This window comes from Schistocerca piceifrons, chromosome 1, assembly GCF_021461385.2.
Source record: "Schistocerca piceifrons isolate TAMUIC-IGC-003096 chromosome 1, iqSchPice1.1, whole genome shotgun sequence".
Lineage (NCBI taxonomy): Eukaryota > Metazoa > Arthropoda > Insecta > Orthoptera > Acrididae > Schistocerca > Schistocerca piceifrons.
Window position 1 is genome coordinate 536,339,160 of NC_060138.1, and position 21,329 is coordinate 536,360,488.

Here is a 21,329-nt window from a genome sequence, read left to right on the forward strand (position 1 = left end):
CTATGCATAGTGACAAACTGCATACGCAGTGGCTACAACTGGCAAATGCCCCACGTGACCCGCTGTACCTTTTGGGTGTCTTTCGTGAGGCACCCTATACATTACCACAGTGTGTAGCGATGAACAGAGGAAGGCATACACACATACAGTAAAAAATGTAGGGACTTGAAAACCATTATGAAATTTTCAAAGGGAGGACCTCAGCACTGTTTGACCCAAGCACTGCCATTCAATGAACATTAATACTCTCCATGCACTACGCTGCAAGTTTTAGTACTGTAAGCAGATTTATCATGACTAGCTCCATGCTTTATGGCCACAAAGCCATACAGAGTGGTAGAGCATCATGGTTAGTGAGGAGTACCCCTTTGACTTTTGGATGGTGATCAGCAGGTCCATGTATGGAGGTAGCAAGAAGATTAAGAGTTTTTTGTCACATATCATACATAACTTGACAGCCTGGTGCTATAGTATGGAGTACTATTTTGTATCATTCTCAAGTACTGTCATTTTTCATCACAGACACATTGAAAGTAATTGACACTACAAAGCAGTCCTGCAGCCAGTAGTTTGACTCTCTGTTAGTGTCTGTACATTTTATTGGTCTTGCAGATATTCTGCATTTGTCAGTCCCTGATTGAGAAAGTACAAGGTGCTATAAATTGGAAATGATCCTGCACGAAAATTGAAGCTTCATGTTATTTTAGTTTGTGTTGTGCAAATTAAAAACACCATTGTTCTTAAAGAAGTTTAACTAGCTGTCAAACGTTATTGCTGTCCACCTTGACTATACTGGTGTAATTATTTTCATGACACAATATAATTTTAATATTCATTCATTGGTTATTTCACTAGTAAGGTAATGTGGAACAGAGACAATAAATGAAGCAGCTGAAAAAATATGAGGGTTTTTAAGGTGAGATTTAAGTCATTTAAGGCTGGAATGTTGTAGTATGAAACGGAAATGAAAGTTAGAGAGGTATAGAATGTACCATTATGAAATGAGTGGTCAGTGATTAATATTTTAAATTAATAAATATGCAATCCATCTTACTGCAGGAAACAGTCAGAACTAGCTAATGCATGTGGATGAAACAGAAATCACAAAAAGACAGGTAAAATGAAAATGAGCACATGGAATCAATGGCTAGGAGGCCCCAATTTGGGGAAGTTTGGCTGCCAAGTGGAAGTGTTATTTCATTTGACGCCACATTGGACAACTTGCACACTGGTGATGAGGCTGAAATGATGATAACACCCAGTCCCCAAGCAGAGAAAATCTCCAACCCGGCTGGGAATCAAACTCGGGCCCACTTGCATGGGAAGCAAGCATGTTACCACCCAGCTAAGCAGGCAGACAAAATACAGATGAAACTATGATTCAGTAAAGTATCACAAACCATATTGTGAGCTCCAAACAATGAAAATTCTATTATGATGGTGGTGGTGGTCGTCGATCTGGTAAGAATAATATTTGGTTCATTCTTCAAAATAACAAGTGAAATACTGTAAAAAGTTGAGGAATATCAGCACTTTGAAGCACAGCACAACTTTTAATCCTCCAAGTCTATCATTCCAAGTTTAAATGAAAATATAACTTCAATAACACACAGTCCACTGAAGAAGGGAAGGTAAACAAAACTGTGAAAAAAGGGAAAGGACCACTCTCAAGCAGAAATAACCAAATTATTGCAACAGAATATTGGCCATTGATGGAAAAAACGATGGCTTACGGATCAGATCAACTGAAATTGTTGATTACCAGAAAGAAGAATGATGATCATTCAATTGATGCACCACACAGGAAATATCAGGCAAACTTTGAATAACAGATAGTATATGTTCCAAAGTCAAAGAAAGCATTTCAGCACATACTGAAAATTTCATCAGTAAGCAGGAGAAGATATGATCATATCCATGTAGACCCATATTTTATTTGAAATGTTGTGAATTTTTTATTTTTCCATCCAACAAAGACAAGTATTTGCAAGATGCAAGAGAGGAAAACGAATTAAATTTACTATTTCTACTAATTTGGAAAAAAAAGGATTCCAGGAACCACAGACATGGCTTCATTATAATTTGACATTTTTAACTGAAGCTGTTGACTCTCATGCTGTCTCTGATAAATGGTTCTAGATAATTTGCATACCTGACTTGGAAGATAGAGGCTAGTGGGATGGCACAGTGCTCAAGGCACTGGACTCGCATTTCAGAGGAGCAGAGCTAATGGCCATACAGATGGTTTCTTATAATCAATTAAGAAAAATTCTGGGATGATTCCTTTGAAAAAGATGCAGCTGATTTCATGCCCCATCCTTACCCAACTTCAATAAGTACTCTCTCTAATGATCTCCTCATTGATGAGACAATAAACATTAATGTTCCATCTTTCCTTTGAAGAGTATGTTAAATACAAGAAATTAGGGCTTGGATTTGATTTCTTGCCAATGTCATATGAGGCCATTATCATTTCACCTGCAACACATTTCTCATTGAATTAATTCCATTATTACACACAAATCAATCATTTGTGTGTGTGTGTGTGTGTGTCTGTCTGTGTGTGTGGGTTTTTTTTTTCCCCTGTGTGGTTGGGTCAAGTACAGTTCAGAATTTGCAGCTGCTGTCTGGATCAAATCATCTCAGATTTTCCATCACTCATAATTTTCAATTATCTTCACTGTATTTTACATCTGCAGAACAGTCATTGAATGAATAGTTGTCGTTTTCATATAATGTGAGGTGTTGTTTGATGTTGTTTCTCATATTCCAACCAGTTCTTGTTCAAATAACTTGAAAAGTCCCTATACAAACAAGAGTTGATCACATTGTTCTTAAATAAGAAGTGTTTCTAAATGGACAAAGATTTCTGTCAAAGAACTTTATAACTAAGTTCAGATTAGTGCAAAATAACTTCAGACATAATGTCTGTAATTGCCTTTGATATTTTTTACTCAATAGACAACTGAATTTTGTTAAGGTCCTGTGGTGTAATTATGAAGGATGGTATCTGACATAAATGTTTTCTTGCTTTTCAGTGGGACTTAGTATGTGACAGTGCCTGGCTACGTGCCACAGCAGACTCAATGTTTATGCTTGGTGACATGATAGGCTCGTTTGGATTTGGTTTTCTTTCTGATAGGTAAGAAACATCTTGCTAATGAATGTAGATGTAATTTCATGAAGGATAGTGATATTAATGCCACTTAATTGCATTTTTTGTTTCAGATATGGACGAAAACCGATATTTGTTATTGCTTTGGTGCTACAGATTCTTGGTGGAATACTGGTATCTGTTTCACCACAGTATATTTTCTTCATGATATTCAGACTGGTTGTTGGCATGACTGCTTCAGGAGTTTTCTTAATTGGCTATGTTATTGGTATGTACCGTTCATAAGAATAGACTACAAATTTTTTTCCGTCTCTGAAAACTAAGTGTGCCTTAGTTTTTGGGAAAAATGTTCCCTGAAGATTCATGAATTAACTACAAATAGAATTCAATATGATGATGGACAGGCCTGAGTGTAATACGAATAATGGAAGAAATAAAGAGTAACAACTCATCATATAGTTCAATAAGCACATAAAATCTTGCTTATGCAAATGTTGATCCCTCAAGATTTTTATAATAAATTGAATGGTTTCCTCCTTCCATTGTTTGTATTTCAGCAAGAGAACTCATTATTTATGAGCAGTATCAAAAAGAGGTCGACAGCATACAAATTTTATAATATTAAGTAAGAAATAAAATTCTAAAAAGTTGAGAGGGTGGTCAGTGAATAGCAAACTCTCAATGGATTTTGTTAAACCCTTACATCTATAAAGATTACTGGGTCATTTAAATATAAGTGTGCAAGATTTTTACGTATTTGAAACACTGGCAAAATAGTTTACAGTTGAACATTCAGATGCCTTTGCCCAACAGGTACAATTTTATGGCAAGCAACCACTTTGCCATCATTAGGTACGCTGATGAACTGACCACTTATGACCTGGTGCAGTGCGCTTTTCTCTCTTCCCCCCTTCCCGTGCCTCCTCCCGCCCCTCCCAACTTGTCACTCACATGACCAGGGAGCGTGCTGCCAACATCTGCACTTTTGATTTTGCTGTTGCTCCACCTGTCCACAATGTCAGTTCATTATCTTCTTCGTCTTTTTAATCAGGCCTTGCTAAGGATGTTAGTGCTGTCAAGATTGATTAGCAGTTCCCATACTTGAATCTCAATAAATTTCTTTAATGAACTGTCCCAGACATTATATGTGTGTCAGAACTGTTGTATTGTTGTAATCCGTTCCATGTAATTCTGAAATTACGTTAGGCAATGTTCCACAACTATTGACTTGTTAGGAGGCTGCAGTTTTGTGTGCTGTAGGTGTTGTCAGCAACAACCCTTACCAGTGTACACTGTCTGATCTGCTTATGTCATATGTTATTGGCAGAGGACCTGATAGACACCGGACTTCTGTAATGTGATGTCATCCTTGACACTACTATGCAGTGCTCATGTTTTTAACTGGTGGATGGAGCACAGTCTTCATTTCCCATTTTGAATGAATTCATCCTATCTTTCCGAATAGTGTGCCAAAAAATGGAATGAATGGTAATGACTGCATTCTCTTGAGGTTTCTCTTTTGTTTCTGCTAGTTCTACAGTCAGAGTAGGAAACAGTGCACTCCAAATCTGCTACTGTGTGTATCCATTCTTCCAGAAAACAGATCTCAGACATTGGTTGAGACTCTCATTGCTGGAGAGTGCATGAACCCTATGCAGCAATGTTTTGAGCACACTATTCCTCTGCACTAGGTGATGTCGCCTGCCAGCATGTAACTTTAGAATTCAGACAAAAATTCCAAATCTGGCATAAAGGGTCCACTAATTCTAATCTTCAACAATAAATGAAGTCTTCCAGAATAAAATTACTAACTAGAGGCTCGAAATATAAAATCAAAGATAATGGAATGGTATTACAATGAAAGTATTTTAAATGATGTACTGAGATTTGTCATAATATATTTACTTGCACAAGTATAGGGTTAATTCTTTGTCAGAATCATATATTGTTACCTTTACAGGAAAAAGGAAGAGAAAAATGTAGCTATGATAGCAATATTCCTTTTGATATAACTTTTTATACCTGTAGACACAAAAAGAAAAAGGACAGAGATTCAGAAACATTAAGTGAATGTAATAATACAGCTTTTTTTTTTTACATACATAAGAATGGACCCAAACTAAAGTAAGATTCACAATTTGTCTGTCAAGTTGAAATTAATTTTTATTTCATTAAGTAAGAGGTGTTATTTATAGAAGGAAATACAGGATTTGTTAAATTTTGTGTATGTCTGGTATTGTATCTTTATTCATAATTCCTTCTGTATTGTCAGTTTTAGTACTAATAAAAATGTTATTAATATCAAGAAACTGTAGTATTTTTCACATTGCAGCAATGGAAATGGTTGGACCATCTAGGCGGCTTTTTGCTGGTGTGGCATGTCAGTTTTTCTTCACGTTTGGATATGTACTGACAGCTTTGTTAGCTTACCTCATACCAGATTGGAGAATGTTGCAATTAGCATTCACACTTCCATCTGTATTCTTTCTGTCCTACTGGTGGTAAGTGGATTTTGACAATTTACAGAATTGGTTTTCTCTTGCACTAGCATACTAAATTAAATAAATGGAAGTTGCAGTGACTCCGTACCCTAAGGGTCTCTGGATAATGAAAATACAGGGTGTTCAGAAAGCTGCTGTGTAGTTACGTCATATATTGGAAATGATGTCAACAGGTGGCTAAGCAATCTTGAACCTACTTAATGTTATTCAAAAACAGTTTCTGCAGATCTGATTGTGACATGCTTCTCATATATGCAATTATTTCAGTTTTTAGCCACAAAGCATGCATAGGTCACTGCAACACACTACAATTTCTGCTGCTCTCCAAAGAAGAAACTGTGGAGTACAATGTGGCAATTGTGGGGGCTATAGAATAGATGCATAGTGTTGTTAGCTGTGTGTACAGTAGTGCCATCTTATTGAGACCACAAGTAGCTGATTTCATCTTCCTTTAGCTGGCCAATGAACTTGTGGAGCTTTAAACAATAGTGTTCATGGTTCCTTCAAAAAATAAAGGTCCAATAGCGTGCTATCTGTATATTGCAGTTTTCTGGTAATCGCAATGGCATTTGAAGCACCGTATGAGGATTCTCCATTGGCTATAATCGTGTGTTAACATGACCAGAGAGGTGGAACCATCCCTCATCTTTACAGAAGGTGGTAATCCTTTCAATTAAAGACATTTGTAAACCATTTGCAGTAACAGATTCAATCTTCATGATCTGCACCTTTCATTTATTGCACAGCTGTCATTTTATATGAGCGTTTAGTTTAGGTGATCTTACAGTTCATTTGATATCTAATACTGAGACTCTCTCTCCAAATTTCTCAGTAAGTCAATGAACCACATTACAATGAGGGACAGCTGTTTCTGGTAATTTTTTAGCAAATGCCTCCTTTATTTATCACCTTTTTGAAATATGTGCTCAACAAGAAAAATATGTTCCTCAGTTGAAAGCACCATAATTTAAAAACAAATTGAACATCAAAGCAGTACACATCACATTTAATAGCTTTCATCCAATGAACCACACACTGAAATGCTGCACAACAGCAGAACAAATTAAAAAAAAAATCACTGTGAACTTTGTTTCAAACTTCCAACATAATCCAGATTCATAGTCCAGTACACAGCAACTTTCTGAACGCGCTATATAAGAAGATGAAAATTAGCTGTTGCTACTAGTTTTATGCATTAATGAAGAGAATTCTAATTTTTGAAATTTGTTATCTTCTTTTGTCTCTCCTTTTATAATATGTATCATGTAATGTTTATTTGGTTACCAATGTAAGTAAGCAAGAATCTTCGTGATGGATTAAAACCATATGCCAAATCAAGATTCAAACCTAGATACTGCCTTTTTTTTTAGTGCCATTTGTACTGCCTCAGCTGTCTGGGTGTGCAGCAGCACACATGCCATAATTCAAATCTGCCAGTACCACTTTTCTGGTTTTAAAATTTCATAGAAACACTTTTGCATAGATAATTGCATAAAAAGATTGAATTATAATTCCCTGGTAAAGAACATGTCACAGAACAGCTTAGCCACATCTTAGCGGCTGTTATCAGACTAAATTTTTCACAGCAACATGAGAGGTAAACCATTAAGTATCTACTACAAATAATTTTGTTGATAAAATTAGCTCATCGCTAGACATCTCACTGCATGCCACAGGAATTTTTTGTGACTTATCAAAGGCCTTTGATAGTGTGAATCATTCCTTGCTACTCTCTAAACTGGAAAAGTATGGAATTGGGGACACAGTATTAGATGGTTTCAGTCCTATCTAACTAAACAAAGACAAAGAGTGGTTATAACATCAGAGAGAGGAACAAGTACTTCAAAATGGAAAACGGTTTCACATGAAGTACCCCAAGGTTCTGTCTTAGGTCCCATTCTGTTTTTGTTTTACACAAATGATCTGCCACTTAATATTGAGTGTCTATCAGTTTTATTTGCAGATGACACATCTTTAATCATTGAACGTAACAGTACTGATCAAATTCCGCAAATTGTATCACATACTTTAGAAAAATTAGAGACCTGGTTTGATTTAAACAAGTTAAAATTAAACTTGGAAAAGACTCAGTTAATGCAGTTTAAAAGAAAGCAAACAAAATTAAATTATATTCAGGTCAGTCACAGAAACCAGGATTTGCAGGATGGTAGCTGTGTGAAATTCCTATGCATGCAACTAGATAAAAATCTATCATGGGGATCACAGATAAAGTACCTTGCAAATAAATTAAATAGCCTAGTATTTGCAATGAGGATATTGTTCATGCTACCAGTATGGGCATAAGAAGTATATCACAGCTACTTTGAGTCAGTAATAAGGTATGGAATTATATTTTGGGGTGACTCAAACCATATGTATCGAATACTAAAACTTCAGAAAACCATCATTAGAAATATGCACAATGTAGGGCAAAGAAAATCATGTCACCAACTCCTAAAAAATCTAAGTACATTGAATGTTCCCTCACTATACATATATGAGCTGATTATCTTTTCACACAGTAACCTTGATTTATTCGTAGCAAATCATTTTCAATATGATTACAACACCAGAAATCAAAATAATTTTATGCTTCCCACCCACCATTTAAAACTTTATGCTCAAACTCCACATTATATGGGTATGAAAATTTATTACAAAGTGAAAGGAAGAGAATTAGTCAGCATAAATTTAGAAACACTGAAAAGTCCTTAGATGAGAAACTAGTGCAGAAATGTTACTACTCAGTCGAGGAATTCATAAACGACAACCTGAAAATTTGAGCAGGAGGGAGAAAGTGCTTAGGACTGCTAATCTTTAAAAGTTTGTTGCTTTTGAAAAAAATTATTAAGTGCTTAATTAAGTAATTATTCAGTGCTGTATGTTATATTACTTGTATTATTAGGAAAATTGTAAACCAGTTTTTGTGTTTCGATGAGTCTCCTGTACATTAAGTCAATGGTTTAAAATGGTATGTTATAAGATAATAAACTACTATTCTATTCTATGTGCTGAGAGAATAAAACTTTATGCCAGAGTGGTACTTTTATCTTGTCCTTAGTATTTCACATACACCACTAACACCAATAATATCTTTTGTAGAGTTTAGATGGTAGGAAGAGGTAGATTAATGCTATGAGATCGATTTTGTATTTGCCTGGGTATCAGATTTCATTGAATCCTTAGAACATGTATTCAATATGCAGGTGGGATCCCAGGTAAGTTGGTTGTAGTAATGACACTTGAGCAGACTGTGAAATAAGATTGATGGTATTTTATTTGTAATATTGCTGAACACATGCAGAATACATTATCACACACCAAAACCAAAGAACAAACTAAACTGTAGAGAAAAACTCCAGAGATATATCTCAACTCAAAGAATGTGTGCCAAAGATAACTGCACACTATGACTGTACACAAGAAGTTGTTGTTTGGAGGTGAAGTCCCCGATCTCCTCCTCTTCCTCCTCCTCCTCCTCCTCCTCCTCCAGTGCAGAGTGCTCCTGGGAAAGGCTGGTGATGGCATTAGAACCACTGTGCCTGAGTGTGACCAACCTTGCTGTGGCAGACTACAAAGCAGAGCACAACTGGACCATTTCTTTAACATCCACTTCTGACTAATTTTTGTGGCTAGGGGCTTGCAAAGGAAACCTACTGCACCATTTTTCACAGGTAAGATGGAAGTTTGGTGTCCTCCAATTCCATGTGACATTGACAGAGGCACAAAGACAGTTTGGCTGGGAGGAGGGGGTGTTCCTGTGAACCCACCCTTAGAATGAAGGATGGTTTTGGTTGGCATCTTACTGTCTCAGACACTGTAGAACTTTTTAGGCATCCTCCAATGATAAGTGACTGATGTTGGATTGTGGTTTTGTCTTGCAGCTCTTTGTCCTTGTAACATTAGAGTTACTAATAGTATTGGAAATGATAGCATGTACACCATTATTTGCATTTGCGATGGTGACCTGCATTATGTAGTGTGATTCCTTGTTAGTTGTTTGTGCCTTGTGCTGGACCAAACTAGGTTCCTTCTTCTCACATGAATTCCATCTGATATATTCTGCACTGATTGTTCACATATGTCAACTACATTTGTTACAACTTCCTTCTGCAAGTGACCGACAGAAGATTTTTCTGGGATGAGCACTTATCTTCTTCAGTTTTCCTGTTCACATTTTAGCAGCATTCAAGACTCTTGTTTTGGAAGATAATTTGGATTGTAAATCTTGGTTTTTGTCATATAATTCTTGTTTCTCTTCTTTTTTGTCTTTGTACTTCCTACTCATGGCATCCAAATTGTTTCAAAGAATGGCAAATAGTCTTTAGCTGGTGATTAGTAAATGCTCTGGAACAGGTGCGGCTCGTGGTTTCTATACTGGAGAAGGCTGCGGCATTTATCGATTAGAGCTAACATAGACCTCGGGTTACGCTACAGATTAGTCTGACATAAACAACTAAGAATTCAGGGGGAGGGGGATGGGCAGATCACTCTCTACCCACAATTTTACGTACTGTATGGTCTATAATCAGGTATTAAATATCATTAGAAGCTAACTTCGAGTTAAAATCTTTAGTTAGTGTTTTTATACATCATCATTACATTTTCTGACACTTTGCAGCAAATCATATGAAAAGACACGTTTCGGAGAGGTCTTTAATGCGATGAATGTTAACTTTGCAGCTGCTTAATATTTTTGGTGTTTTCATTTCTAAACTTAAGGCGTTTATTGTGGTTTACCTCCAAAGCTTGCAGTTTACGAGTTTGCATGACGGTACTGTGATGTTTTGGTGATGTCACAGGTCTTGTGCTGTGATGGGATGGCATGAGCAATCTGTGCAACTGCCATATTACCTCATAAATTGATTCCAGGAGTTCATTTAGAATTGTGTTCGATAGGTCTAAGAAAACACGGTTTTCTGATTTCTCAATGTGCTGCTTCAAGACGCAGTCCAGTTCTGCCATAAGATTGACTAATCCTCGAAAAATTCCTGGGTTTTTGGAATCTTCTGTTTCGTCGTGGCCCCTTAAGGCAAGCTGCAAAATTTAATACAGTCCATCAGTTTACCCAGAATATACCGATTTTTTGATACATTTTCATTATATATCTTTATATTACGGCGGTAAGCACTGTCTAATTGGCACATAATGTCCACTTTCCCTAGCATTGAAAACTCAATTAAACCATTTAAATGTTTTTCACTGGAATTATGTTTTTTTCACCTTTGCGTGAAAATTCTTTAAGTCAGTGATACCAGTTTCAGTCCAGGCACTATCAGTACTATTTGTAAGAAGACAGGTGAAACAGAAAAATGCATTTTTCACTTCACAACCACTCAGCTGCATCGTACATTGCTCTATTAAAACTGCGTTTGTATCCTTGCCTAGATTTGCACTGTTTCTGTTCTTGATTGATCGTTAGATCGGGCCTGGGTGCACCAAGTTCTTTCACTTTCATCCTATGGCCGTGTTCCAAGTTTTTACCTATTAAATTGCACACTGAATTCATATTGCGCTGAGTTCACACTCGCGGTATGTCACAGATATTCACAAGCAAGTAAAACTCGCTAAAATCTTTCAAAATACACTCCGAAAAAGAAACTTGCTAATATCACATCGTATCAACAAAAGCAGTCAGCATCAGCAAGCAAGGAAAGTAAAGTAACAGGACAAATTTCACGCGCTTTGTCCTCTAATCATTTATGAAACTCTTGCTAGATGGCAGTACTGTTATGTTACTGTAGTCTAGTGCACTCTGGCGGAGTATTTGCAAACTTATTCTAAATGTAGATAAAATAGCCAGTGGCAGAAACAAAACAACTACATAAAACATTATCAAAACAATAATACTAAACGTCGATTAATGACCCATTGAAGCGTGCAGAGACAGAGATTGGATAGCGAAGTTTCGGCCACTCTACAATCCTTTATTACATAGATAGTGGAACGTGAAAACATGTGGTTGTTAGTATGACACCCATAGGCTGCAAGCTCTGAGCCTTCGGGTTGCCCATAAAGAGCAGTACTATGCAGAAGCCACACCCCCAAACTGCTACTACATGCAGCTTACAGACGTTCCAAGGCGCAGCCTAAACACTACTAACCGTATGGAAAACATCTGTCGATACAAACAGTTCCAAAAACGTTGACCGTCGTTATTTTAATCGGACTGGGAAATATGCGAAATTCGTCCTGATAATTTAAATTATGTAATAAGTTCTTGCGAAATTTACTTTAACATATATTTTGGGGTGGCTCCGCCTCAGAGCCGTTAATTACGAGCCGCACCTGCTCTGGAATCTGCAGACCTCATGCAAGTATGTGTAGATGGTCTGCCAATTATGCCTGTCATTGGCTGAACTTTGCCATTTGCTAGTTCGGAAGAGAGGTTGAACTGTCTTAAGAAATCTGCACCTGATATCACCTCATTCATGTCAATTGTCAAATGCAAGGTGATTGTTTTGTGTAGTCTAAATGTCCATTGTGCATGTAGCTATTCCATCAAATTTAATCAAACAATGGAAAATCCGGGATGGAATGTAACAATATTATGAGAAGGAAAGTTGCTACTCACCATATAGTGGAGATGCTGAGTCGCAGACATGCAAACACAACTCACACACTCAACTGCAGTCTCGGGCAATTGAAACCCCACTGCGAGCAGCAGCACCTGTGCATGATGGGAGTGGTGACTGGATAGGGATAAAGAGGAGGTTGGGATAGGGAGGGGGAGGGTTAGTATGGTGAGGTTGGCGGACAGTGCTGCAGGTTAGACAGGGGGCAGGGGAGTGGTGGGGAGGGGGGGGGGGAGGGAATTAGCAGAAAAGTAGAGCAATGAAAAGACTGGGTGTGACCCGGTGGAATGACGGCTGTGTAGTGCTGGAATGGGAACAGAGAAGGGGCTGGATGGGTGAGGACAGTGACTAACAAAGGCTGAGGCCAGGAGGGTTATGGCAAAGTAGGATGTATTGCAGGGAAGTTTCCACCTGCACAGTTTAGAAAAGCTGGTGTTGGTGGGAAGGATCCATATGGCACAGGCTGTGAAGCAGTCATTGAAATGAAGGATATCATGTTTGGCAATGTGTTCAGCAACAGGGTGGTCCACTTGTTTCTTGGCCACAGTTTGCCAGTGGCCATTCATTGGAACAGACAGCTAGCTGGTTGTCATGCAGTCAGTGACACTGGCATTGTCTGTCTGCTAATGAGAGCCACTTTCAAGACATAAAATAACCTCCCTCCCAAGTAAGAATTGTAATGATATACCATTTTGTTCCATTAATATTGACTATCAAAAACTGTGTACATTTTTTGACCCCACTGTATGTGGTAGTAACTTCTTTAAGCAAAGTGTCAAAAGCATGCTGTCTGGCATGTTTTCTAGGTCTATCAGCTCCCTTAAGTGTCTCCAAAACTGATTAACGCATTCTGTTGCCCAATTTCTCTGCTTCTGTCATGACTGAGTTAATCACTGGGGCAAGGTTGCTTTTACCATATTAGATTTGCCAGTGGCAGGCATCAGTTGTAGCACATCACTAATAATATAAGCATTTCACAAATATTGATGAATAATGCACAAACCTTCAAAGAACCTTCCACTATGCTGTGGTTGTAAAGGACGATTTCTGTGATGGCAAACCATGTTGTCAGGTGATCTGGATGGAAAGAAGGTAGTTTAGGTAGAAATCACTGTCACACACAAACTCTGTGAAAATCATTTCTGCTTGCTACTTGTTCTGTCCCAGAATGAGGTTTTCACTCTGCAGCGGAGTGTGCGCTGATATGAAACTTCCTGGCAGATTAAAACTGTGCGCCCGACTGAGACTCGAACTCAGGACCTTTGCCTTTCGCGGGCAAGTGCTCTACCATCTGAGCTACCGAAGCACGACTCATGCCCAGTCCTCACAGCTTCACTTCTGCCAGTATCTTGTTCTGTCGATCTGAGAGCTTTGGTGAACAAATTTCCATCAACCATATCCAATGCAGATGGAATCCTGGGAATCTTCTTGTGTGGCCCAGCCAGCTAGACTCCACATTTTTGTACTATCAGGTTTGGCTACATTACCTCTAGTATGGATGCACTAACAAAAGTACCTGGAATGATGTTTCATGGGTGTGAATTTCCAGGAATCACAGAATTTTCTATGTGAACACTGCCTTGTAGTTGTAGAACGATTTGAATCATTTTTAAAGTCACTGAGAAGATCAAACTCTGCCAAACATTTTCCATGCAAATGTTTTATGTTGTTGACACTTGGAGAAAGTTGCATTAGTTCATCACCTTGTTTTCACAATATTCGCTGCTTGTTCAGAGTTGTGAAAACTCTTGAAAAGCCACAATTAAAGTCATCATACAACGAGAATTCTCCAAGAAAATGTTGATAATTGGAACAGGATTTTTCATTGTGAAGCAGCTGGTTGTATACCTCATATTTTTCTGAAAATCATTTGCATTCTTGTCATACAGTTCCAGGTAGACTCCCGGCAGTAATGAGACCTGAGCAGACTGCAGAATAAGATTGACGGTATTTTATACACCATATTGCCAAGCACATGTACACATTCCAAAAACAAAGAACAAACTGAGCTGTAGAGCAATGCTCCAGAGATATCTCAACTCAAAGAATGACTGCCAAAGACTGCATCTGTATGCAAGCTGTTGTTCAAAGTTGACATCTTCACGTATAAATGAAACATTCTGAAACTCTTCCAGAATGGATGCTACACCTTTCTGCTATATACACTCCTGGAAATGGAAAAAAGAACACATTGACACTGGTGTGTCAGACCCACCATACTTGCTCCAGACACTGCGAGAGGGCTGTACAAGTAATGATCACACGCACGGCACAGCGGACACACCAGGAACCGCGGTGTTTGCCGTCGAATGGCGCTAGCTGCGCAGCATTTGTGCACCGCCGCCGTCAGTGTCAGCCAGTTTGCCGTGGCATACGGAGCTCCATCGCAGTCTTTAACACTGGTAGCATGCCGCGACAGCGTGGACGTGAACCATATGTGCAGTTGACGGACTTTGAGCGAGGGCGTATAGTGTGCATGCGGGAGGCCAGGTGGACGTACCGCCGAATTGCTCAACACGTGGGGCGTGAGGTCTCCACAGTACATCGATGTTGTCGCCAGTGGTCGACGGAAGGTGCACGTGCCCGCCGACCTGGGACCGGACCACAGCGACGCACGGATGCACGCCAAGACCGTAGGATCCTACGCAGTGCCGTAGGGGACCGCACCGCCACTTCCTAGCAAATTAGGGACACTGTTGCTACTGGGGTATCGGCGAGGACCATTCGCAACCGTCTCCATGAAGTTGGGCTACGGTCCCGCACACCGTTAGGCCGTCTTCCGCTCACGCCCCAACATCGTGCAACCCCCCTCCAGTGGTGTCGCGACAGGCGTGAATGGAGGGACGAATGGAGACGTGTCGTCTTCAGCGATGAGAGTCGCTTCTGCCTTGGTGCCAATGATGGTCGTATGCGTGTTTGGCGCCATGCAGGTGAGCGCCACAATCAGGACTGCATACGACCGAGGCACACAGGGCCAACACCCGGCATCATGGTGTGGGGAGCGATCTCCTACACTGGCCGTACACCACTGGTGATCGTCAAGGGGACACTGAATAGTGCACGGTACATCCAAACCGTCATCGAACCCATCGTTCTACCATTCCTAGACCGGCAAGGGAACTTGCTGTTCCAACAGGACAATGCACGTCCGCATGTATCCCGTGCCACCCAACGTGCTCTAGAAGGTGTAAGTCAACTACCCTGGCCAGCAAGATCTCCGGATCTGTCCCCCATTGAGCATGTTTGGGACTGGATGAAGCGTCGTCTCACGCAGTCTGCACGTCCAGCACGAACGCTGGTCCAACTGAGGCGCCAGGTGGAAATGGCATGGCAAGCCGTTCCACAGGACTACATCCAGCATCTCTACGATCGTCTCCATGGGAGAATAGCAGCCTGCATTGCTGCGAAAGGTGGATATACACTGTACTAGTGCCGACATTGTGCATGCTCTGTTGCCTGTGTCTATGTGCCTGTGGTTCTGTCAGTGTGATCATGTGATGTATCTGACCCCAGGAATGTGTCAATAAAGTTTCCCCTTCCTGGGACAATGAATTCACGGTGTTCTTATTTCAATTTCCAGGAGTGTATTTAGTGAAGACTGCTGCTTTATCAGCTAAATGATTCTGTAACAGCTGATCAAATTTCTTTTATTTTAATTAAATTGTTTAATGATGCATGTGTTGATGTCCACTAATCATGAAATGCTTTCTGTTCAGGTTTGTTCCGGAGTCTACGCGCTGGCTTTTGTCCAATGGAAGGAAAGAACAAGCACAGCAGCTTATTGTAAAAGCTGCTAAAGTAAACAAAGTTAAAATTCCTACTGATGTTCTTGATGGCCTGTTGTCTGAAGAAAATGAGAAACCATCGTCAGAGAAGAAACCAATACCTGAGACTAAAGTAACAAAACCATCAATTTTGGACATTATGCGATATCCCAATCTTCGTAAACGATGTCTCAACATATTCTTCAACTGGTAAGTAATATATATGTTGATATTAATCATTTTTCATTACATTAGTTTGTTATTCTGTAGGAAAATCATAGTAGAGAAGCCTGTAGCTAATGAATAATACAGAATATTTAAAGTGTAATGAATATATTGAGACAGTTAAAAATTTGTGCCTGAGCAAGACTTGAATCCAGATTTCCTGCTTTTCGTGAGCAGTTGCCTAAACCATTTGGCAATCTGGGCTTGTCACCAGGCATGACACAGACATTCACTCATGTTTTTGAATGCTAGGTGGAGATTAGGGAGAGAGAGATGCTATTTTTTGAGTTCTTTCATGTGCGAAGGCATCATCCACTATTAATGTGCATGTAAATGGTTGCCATTCCTTACTTATGTTAATTTTTTAAATCTGCAATTCCCGTTACCATAATATTTATGAAGCTAAAACTGAAGAGATTTCTGGTATTACAGTATATGTTTAATTACCTAAATTTGCTTCTTTATTTTTTCAGTTTATTTTATTTTTTATTTATTTATTTTTTGCCACAAAATCCCAAAAAATTGCCACAATATTCCATACATCAGCACATTACATTAGGGTAATGGTTGTCAATTTAAAAAATCAGTAAAGTAACTTCCTAAGCTTCTACAGTTGTTAAATTTATTTTTACATGAACATTAATTTATTTGAACATTAACCTAACCACTACATATACTTTCTATTAACAAATAACAAACCAGTTACATATTGATTATGAACTAAATGACTTTGGTTTACTCTATACTCTGAGTGTCATAGTATATAATTCCACTATTTTCTTGGTTGCTTGTATGGTGTTCCTAAACTATTCATGCATGAGTTACTGTCCTTTCATGATGCTTTCCTTTTTTACAATAACATAATGTCTAAATGTCATCTTGTTCATAGCTGTCCCATTTCATTAGCACAGTCATCCTCTGGTGTAAACTAACATAAAAGGAGAACAGAAAATTGAGTTCTCCTTCCTTGATAAATTTATTCTGTTTCCATTGCAACAGGTTTGTCAACAACAGTGCCTACTATGGTCTTTCATGGAACACATCTAACCTGGCAGGAAACCAGTACTTAAATTTCTTTATTTCTGGTGCTGTAGAAGTTCCTGCATATACTTTTTTACTGTTCACCCTCAATAAATGGGGCCGAAAATCAATTCTGTGTTCTTGTATGCTTCTGGGAGGAGTATCTCTGCTAGCTGCTCTTGCTGTACCTGGAGGTGAGACATCATGTATTTGTATTAATATAGAGTGCACATAGATACTATTACTCATGATATACTAAGCTGCTGTTCTCTTTTGCTGTAGAGATGACATGGTTACTGGTGACATTTGCAATGATAGGCAAAATGGCAGTAACTGCTTCATATGGTACAATATATATATTTACAGCTGAACAGTTTCCCACAGTTGTACGAAATGTTGCACTTGGTGCAAGTTCTACTTCAGCACGAGCTGGTGGAATGACTGCACCATTTATCAACTTACTGGTGAGTTATTATTCAAATATGTTTAGTTCCTGATAAAGACACATTTTGGATATTTATGATGTTTGATGGTTCAAGTACAATACAGTAAGTCTCAAGATGCTCTTTTTTCATGGCTGGACCATATAAATAAGATAGATCTTGCAGAATTATTCAAAACCCCATCTTCTAAATTTCATTTCAATAACTTAAAATTATCTTAGCAATTTATTATTTGGCTTCACTCTAGATCACACCTTAACTTATTTAATTCCTACTGCATTACATGTCTTGGCCTACTGCCATCAACAGATAGGGTAAGTAAAATGAAAAACACCCAGATGAGAAGCAAGAAAAACACGCTTTAATGTTCCATGTAAATGAAGTGGCGTATATAAATTGAAGACAGTGTTCAGTACATAGTCTCAAGTTAAAATCATACCATCTCCATGACAATCGTGCAACAACTGCTTTGCATATTTGCATATTTGTAACAAAATTTGAAAATATAAAACCAAGAACTTAAACAGAGGACAATAATAAAAATGTAACAAACTTAAATTCTAAAAACATCCTTCTGCTCTCCAAGTTAACATACAATGAGCATTAATTAAAATGTATATTAAAAATTAAAATAAATTATGAGTTACATGCAAATCTACTGCTAAGACCATTTTTAACCACCCTCACTTGGAAGATTAGCTATATTGTACTCCATGATTCTTGCACTTTTTTAATGGGATAAACTGACTGGGCAGACAATATTAAGAGTAACCTTAAACTTTTTCAGATGTTTCAGTTATCTATAATGAAGTACTATCTGGAAAATCCTGACCAAATATTCAGTTCCACCTTGATAAGATTGCAAAGTGGAGCAAAGATTGACAACTTACTTTAAAAGTTCACAAATGTAAAATAGTGCACTTTATTAAGTGCAGAAATGTATTAATTTATGACTACAAAATAAGTGGGTCACAACTACAATCAGTCAACTTATACAAATACTTGGGTATAACAGCTTGTGGGGATGTGAAGTGGAATGGTCAAGTAGGCTGAGTTGTAGTTAAATGAAGTGGCATGACTTAGATTCATAGGTAAGATACTAGGGGAAAGCAGTCAACCTGCAAATGTAATTGTTTACAAACCATGTGGTCAAGTGGGAAGAGGATCATACCAAACGGGAGTAACAGGGGATATCAAACATATGCAGTCAGTGTCAATAGCCACAAGTTTGCTTGACCCATGGGAGAGCATTATGAGAATATTGGAAAACTGAACTGGCAGACACTAGAAGACATACATCAATTTTCATATGAAATCCTGTTTCCAAAGTTGAAAGAATGTCAATAACTGAGGATATAGGAATATACTACAGCCCACCTTATGTATTCTGCCGGCAGGCACATCAAAGAGAAAATTGGGTTAGTTACAACATGTACAGGGGCATCCGAGTAGTCATTCTTCTTGTGTTCCATACACAAATGGAATGGGAAGAAACTCTAATATGTAGTACAATTGGATGTAACCCCTGCCATGCACTTAACATTGGTTTGCAGAGTAAAATTTGTCATTATAAATCAAAATAGAATATTCAGTTAGGAACGGACAATAATTTGAAGCAACTACTAGACAACTGACAATCTAATAAGATTCAATATGACTGTGATTGCTAACATTAACAAAATATTTTATTAAAGGAAATACACTTAACATTTAAACAGCATTTATCTGACATTCAAAGCACCCAGTAGTATTAGCACCATAATATGACCCCTGGTTCACTTAAGATGTGAATTATGAATGTGATGTATAATACTGCCCGTGAAGGAAGGCTTATCTCAAAAGTGTAGAATTTAATGTTGAAATTATGACAAATTTTATGTTGGCCAGACTGGGTGGTATTTTCCTATTCCTTTTTGGAAACACACACAGGAAAAAAATAAAGCTACATCATCTGCCTGGTCAATGGTGTTGTATAGGCCACATCCAAATGAATTTCAACATTTTACATAGGGAGTCAAAGGACCATACTTAGACTGGTCTAGTTAATGTGAAAAATGGGGATGTGATGCATGGAGATGAAGGTAAGTCAACATTCGGAGGACACTTAATCTAAACTGATATACAAAGACGAACTAAGAGACCATTGACTATTATATGAATGCACAGTTCTCATCAATGTCCTCCTTGCTTGCTACTTTGACATTCGTGGTGGAGGTCGAACATGACTGTCAATTCACGCTGAAGGTGGTGGATTCAAAGCCTGTCAAGGTGAATCAATTGTATGAATGTATGTTGTCTGTTCCTTCCAGAATGGCCAAAAGAACAGACATTATGCAGAATCCACAGCAGTGATATATGTTATGTTAATTGACTCCACACAGTCTTTATGCAGCTGACACCGTGAATTCCTCCCCTTTCCTTTCATTCATCCCCTCCTCTGCCTTTAATTTACGTAGCATGTATCACAATGTTGGAGTTCACATAATGTCTGCTCTTTCTGACATGTCCGAAAGAGCAGACACCACCCATTCATATCCCTGATTTTCCTTGATGGGCTATGAATCCACCACCTTCAGTGTGAGTGCACAAACAAGTTTAATGTCATGGGGGAATCTTGGGGAACAAAGTAACGAGCAAGGAGGAAATGGACAGGGACTGCAGATAGGTGGCACTATGCTATGTGGGTCGGGCAAGGGGCATATCGAGATAGTACGTGAAATTGTTATAAACACTGCTTCCTGGCTGGTTCAGTGGTTAATGCAGCTGGCCAGTAAACAAGAGATTCCTCACTTGAATCCTGGTCCAGCACACATTCTCATTTGTCACTGCTAACTCCGCATAAAGTCCTGCTGCAACTGACATTATGAATTCCTTACATCCCTTCCCTTCCCTTCCCTTCCCTTCCCTTCCCTTCCCTTTCCTTTCCTTTCCTTCCTTTCCCTTCCCTTCCCTTTCCTTTCTCCCACCCTCCACACTCAATTTACACAAGGCCATTGACTGTTTGGTCATATGACTTACTGTTCTATAAGTATTCCCTGTACCTTCCAATAAATAATAAAGTGAAGAACCAAAAAAAGTCTTAATCACATAATCAGGTATTTATTGTTTCAATTCAGGGCTTTCTATATTGACTAAGTGTGATAGTGTATCTAATCATGTCTGACCTGTTAAGACGTTTTCTTGGAGATCACAACTAACTACTTCACTTCTTTCTCCATTCCTTGTTTGTCTAAGAAAGTATGATACTGTAAACCATAACAGTGACATTGTTCCTCGTATTCTGGCAAGTTATTTCCATTTTATGAACAAAATTTCAACAATCTGAGTTTTGCTCTTATGTGTACTCACTGCCTGGACCCTCCAGGGGGTCCACAACTCTTCTGTGGATACATGCGTGGCGAGCACGGTACCTCAAGCTAGTGCAGCTCTTTCCTTAAGGCCTGCATACCTTCTCTTTCCACCTCCCCCCCCCCCCCCCCCCCCGATCACCCCCCCCCCAATCCCCTCCCTGCTCCTCCCCCCACCCCCCCGATCCCCACCCCCTTGATCCTCCCTCCACCTTACCCCCCCTCCCCCTTGCCATTTCCCTTCCTCTTCTCCCTATCTTTGGGAGTATGTTTTGTGCCTACATCTGGGACGGGCACTTGTGACTGTAAGATATGGTTTCTCTTTTCTTCTCTCTATAC

At 38.9% G+C, this 21,329-nt stretch overlaps 1 protein-coding gene across 2 annotated transcripts in view; it reads left to right on the plus strand.

The window, feature by feature from the left end:
* LOC124799079 (organic cation transporter protein-like) overlaps window positions 1-21,329 on the plus strand; it is a 147,096-nt gene that overhangs the window by 113,194 nt on the left and 12,573 nt on the right. For both annotated transcript variants that reach the window (XM_047262628.1, XM_047262620.1), the window contains exons 4-9: window positions 3,039-3,142; window positions 3,229-3,383; window positions 5,448-5,616; window positions 15,908-16,165; window positions 17,180-17,394; window positions 17,483-17,664. In XM_047262628.1, coding sequence (XP_047118584.1) covers window positions 3,039-3,142; window positions 3,229-3,383; window positions 5,448-5,616; window positions 15,908-16,165; window positions 17,180-17,394; window positions 17,483-17,664 — 1,083 coding nt within the window. The remainder of the gene's footprint in view (window positions 1-3,038; window positions 3,143-3,228; window positions 3,384-5,447; window positions 5,617-15,907; window positions 16,166-17,179; window positions 17,395-17,482; window positions 17,665-21,329) is intronic.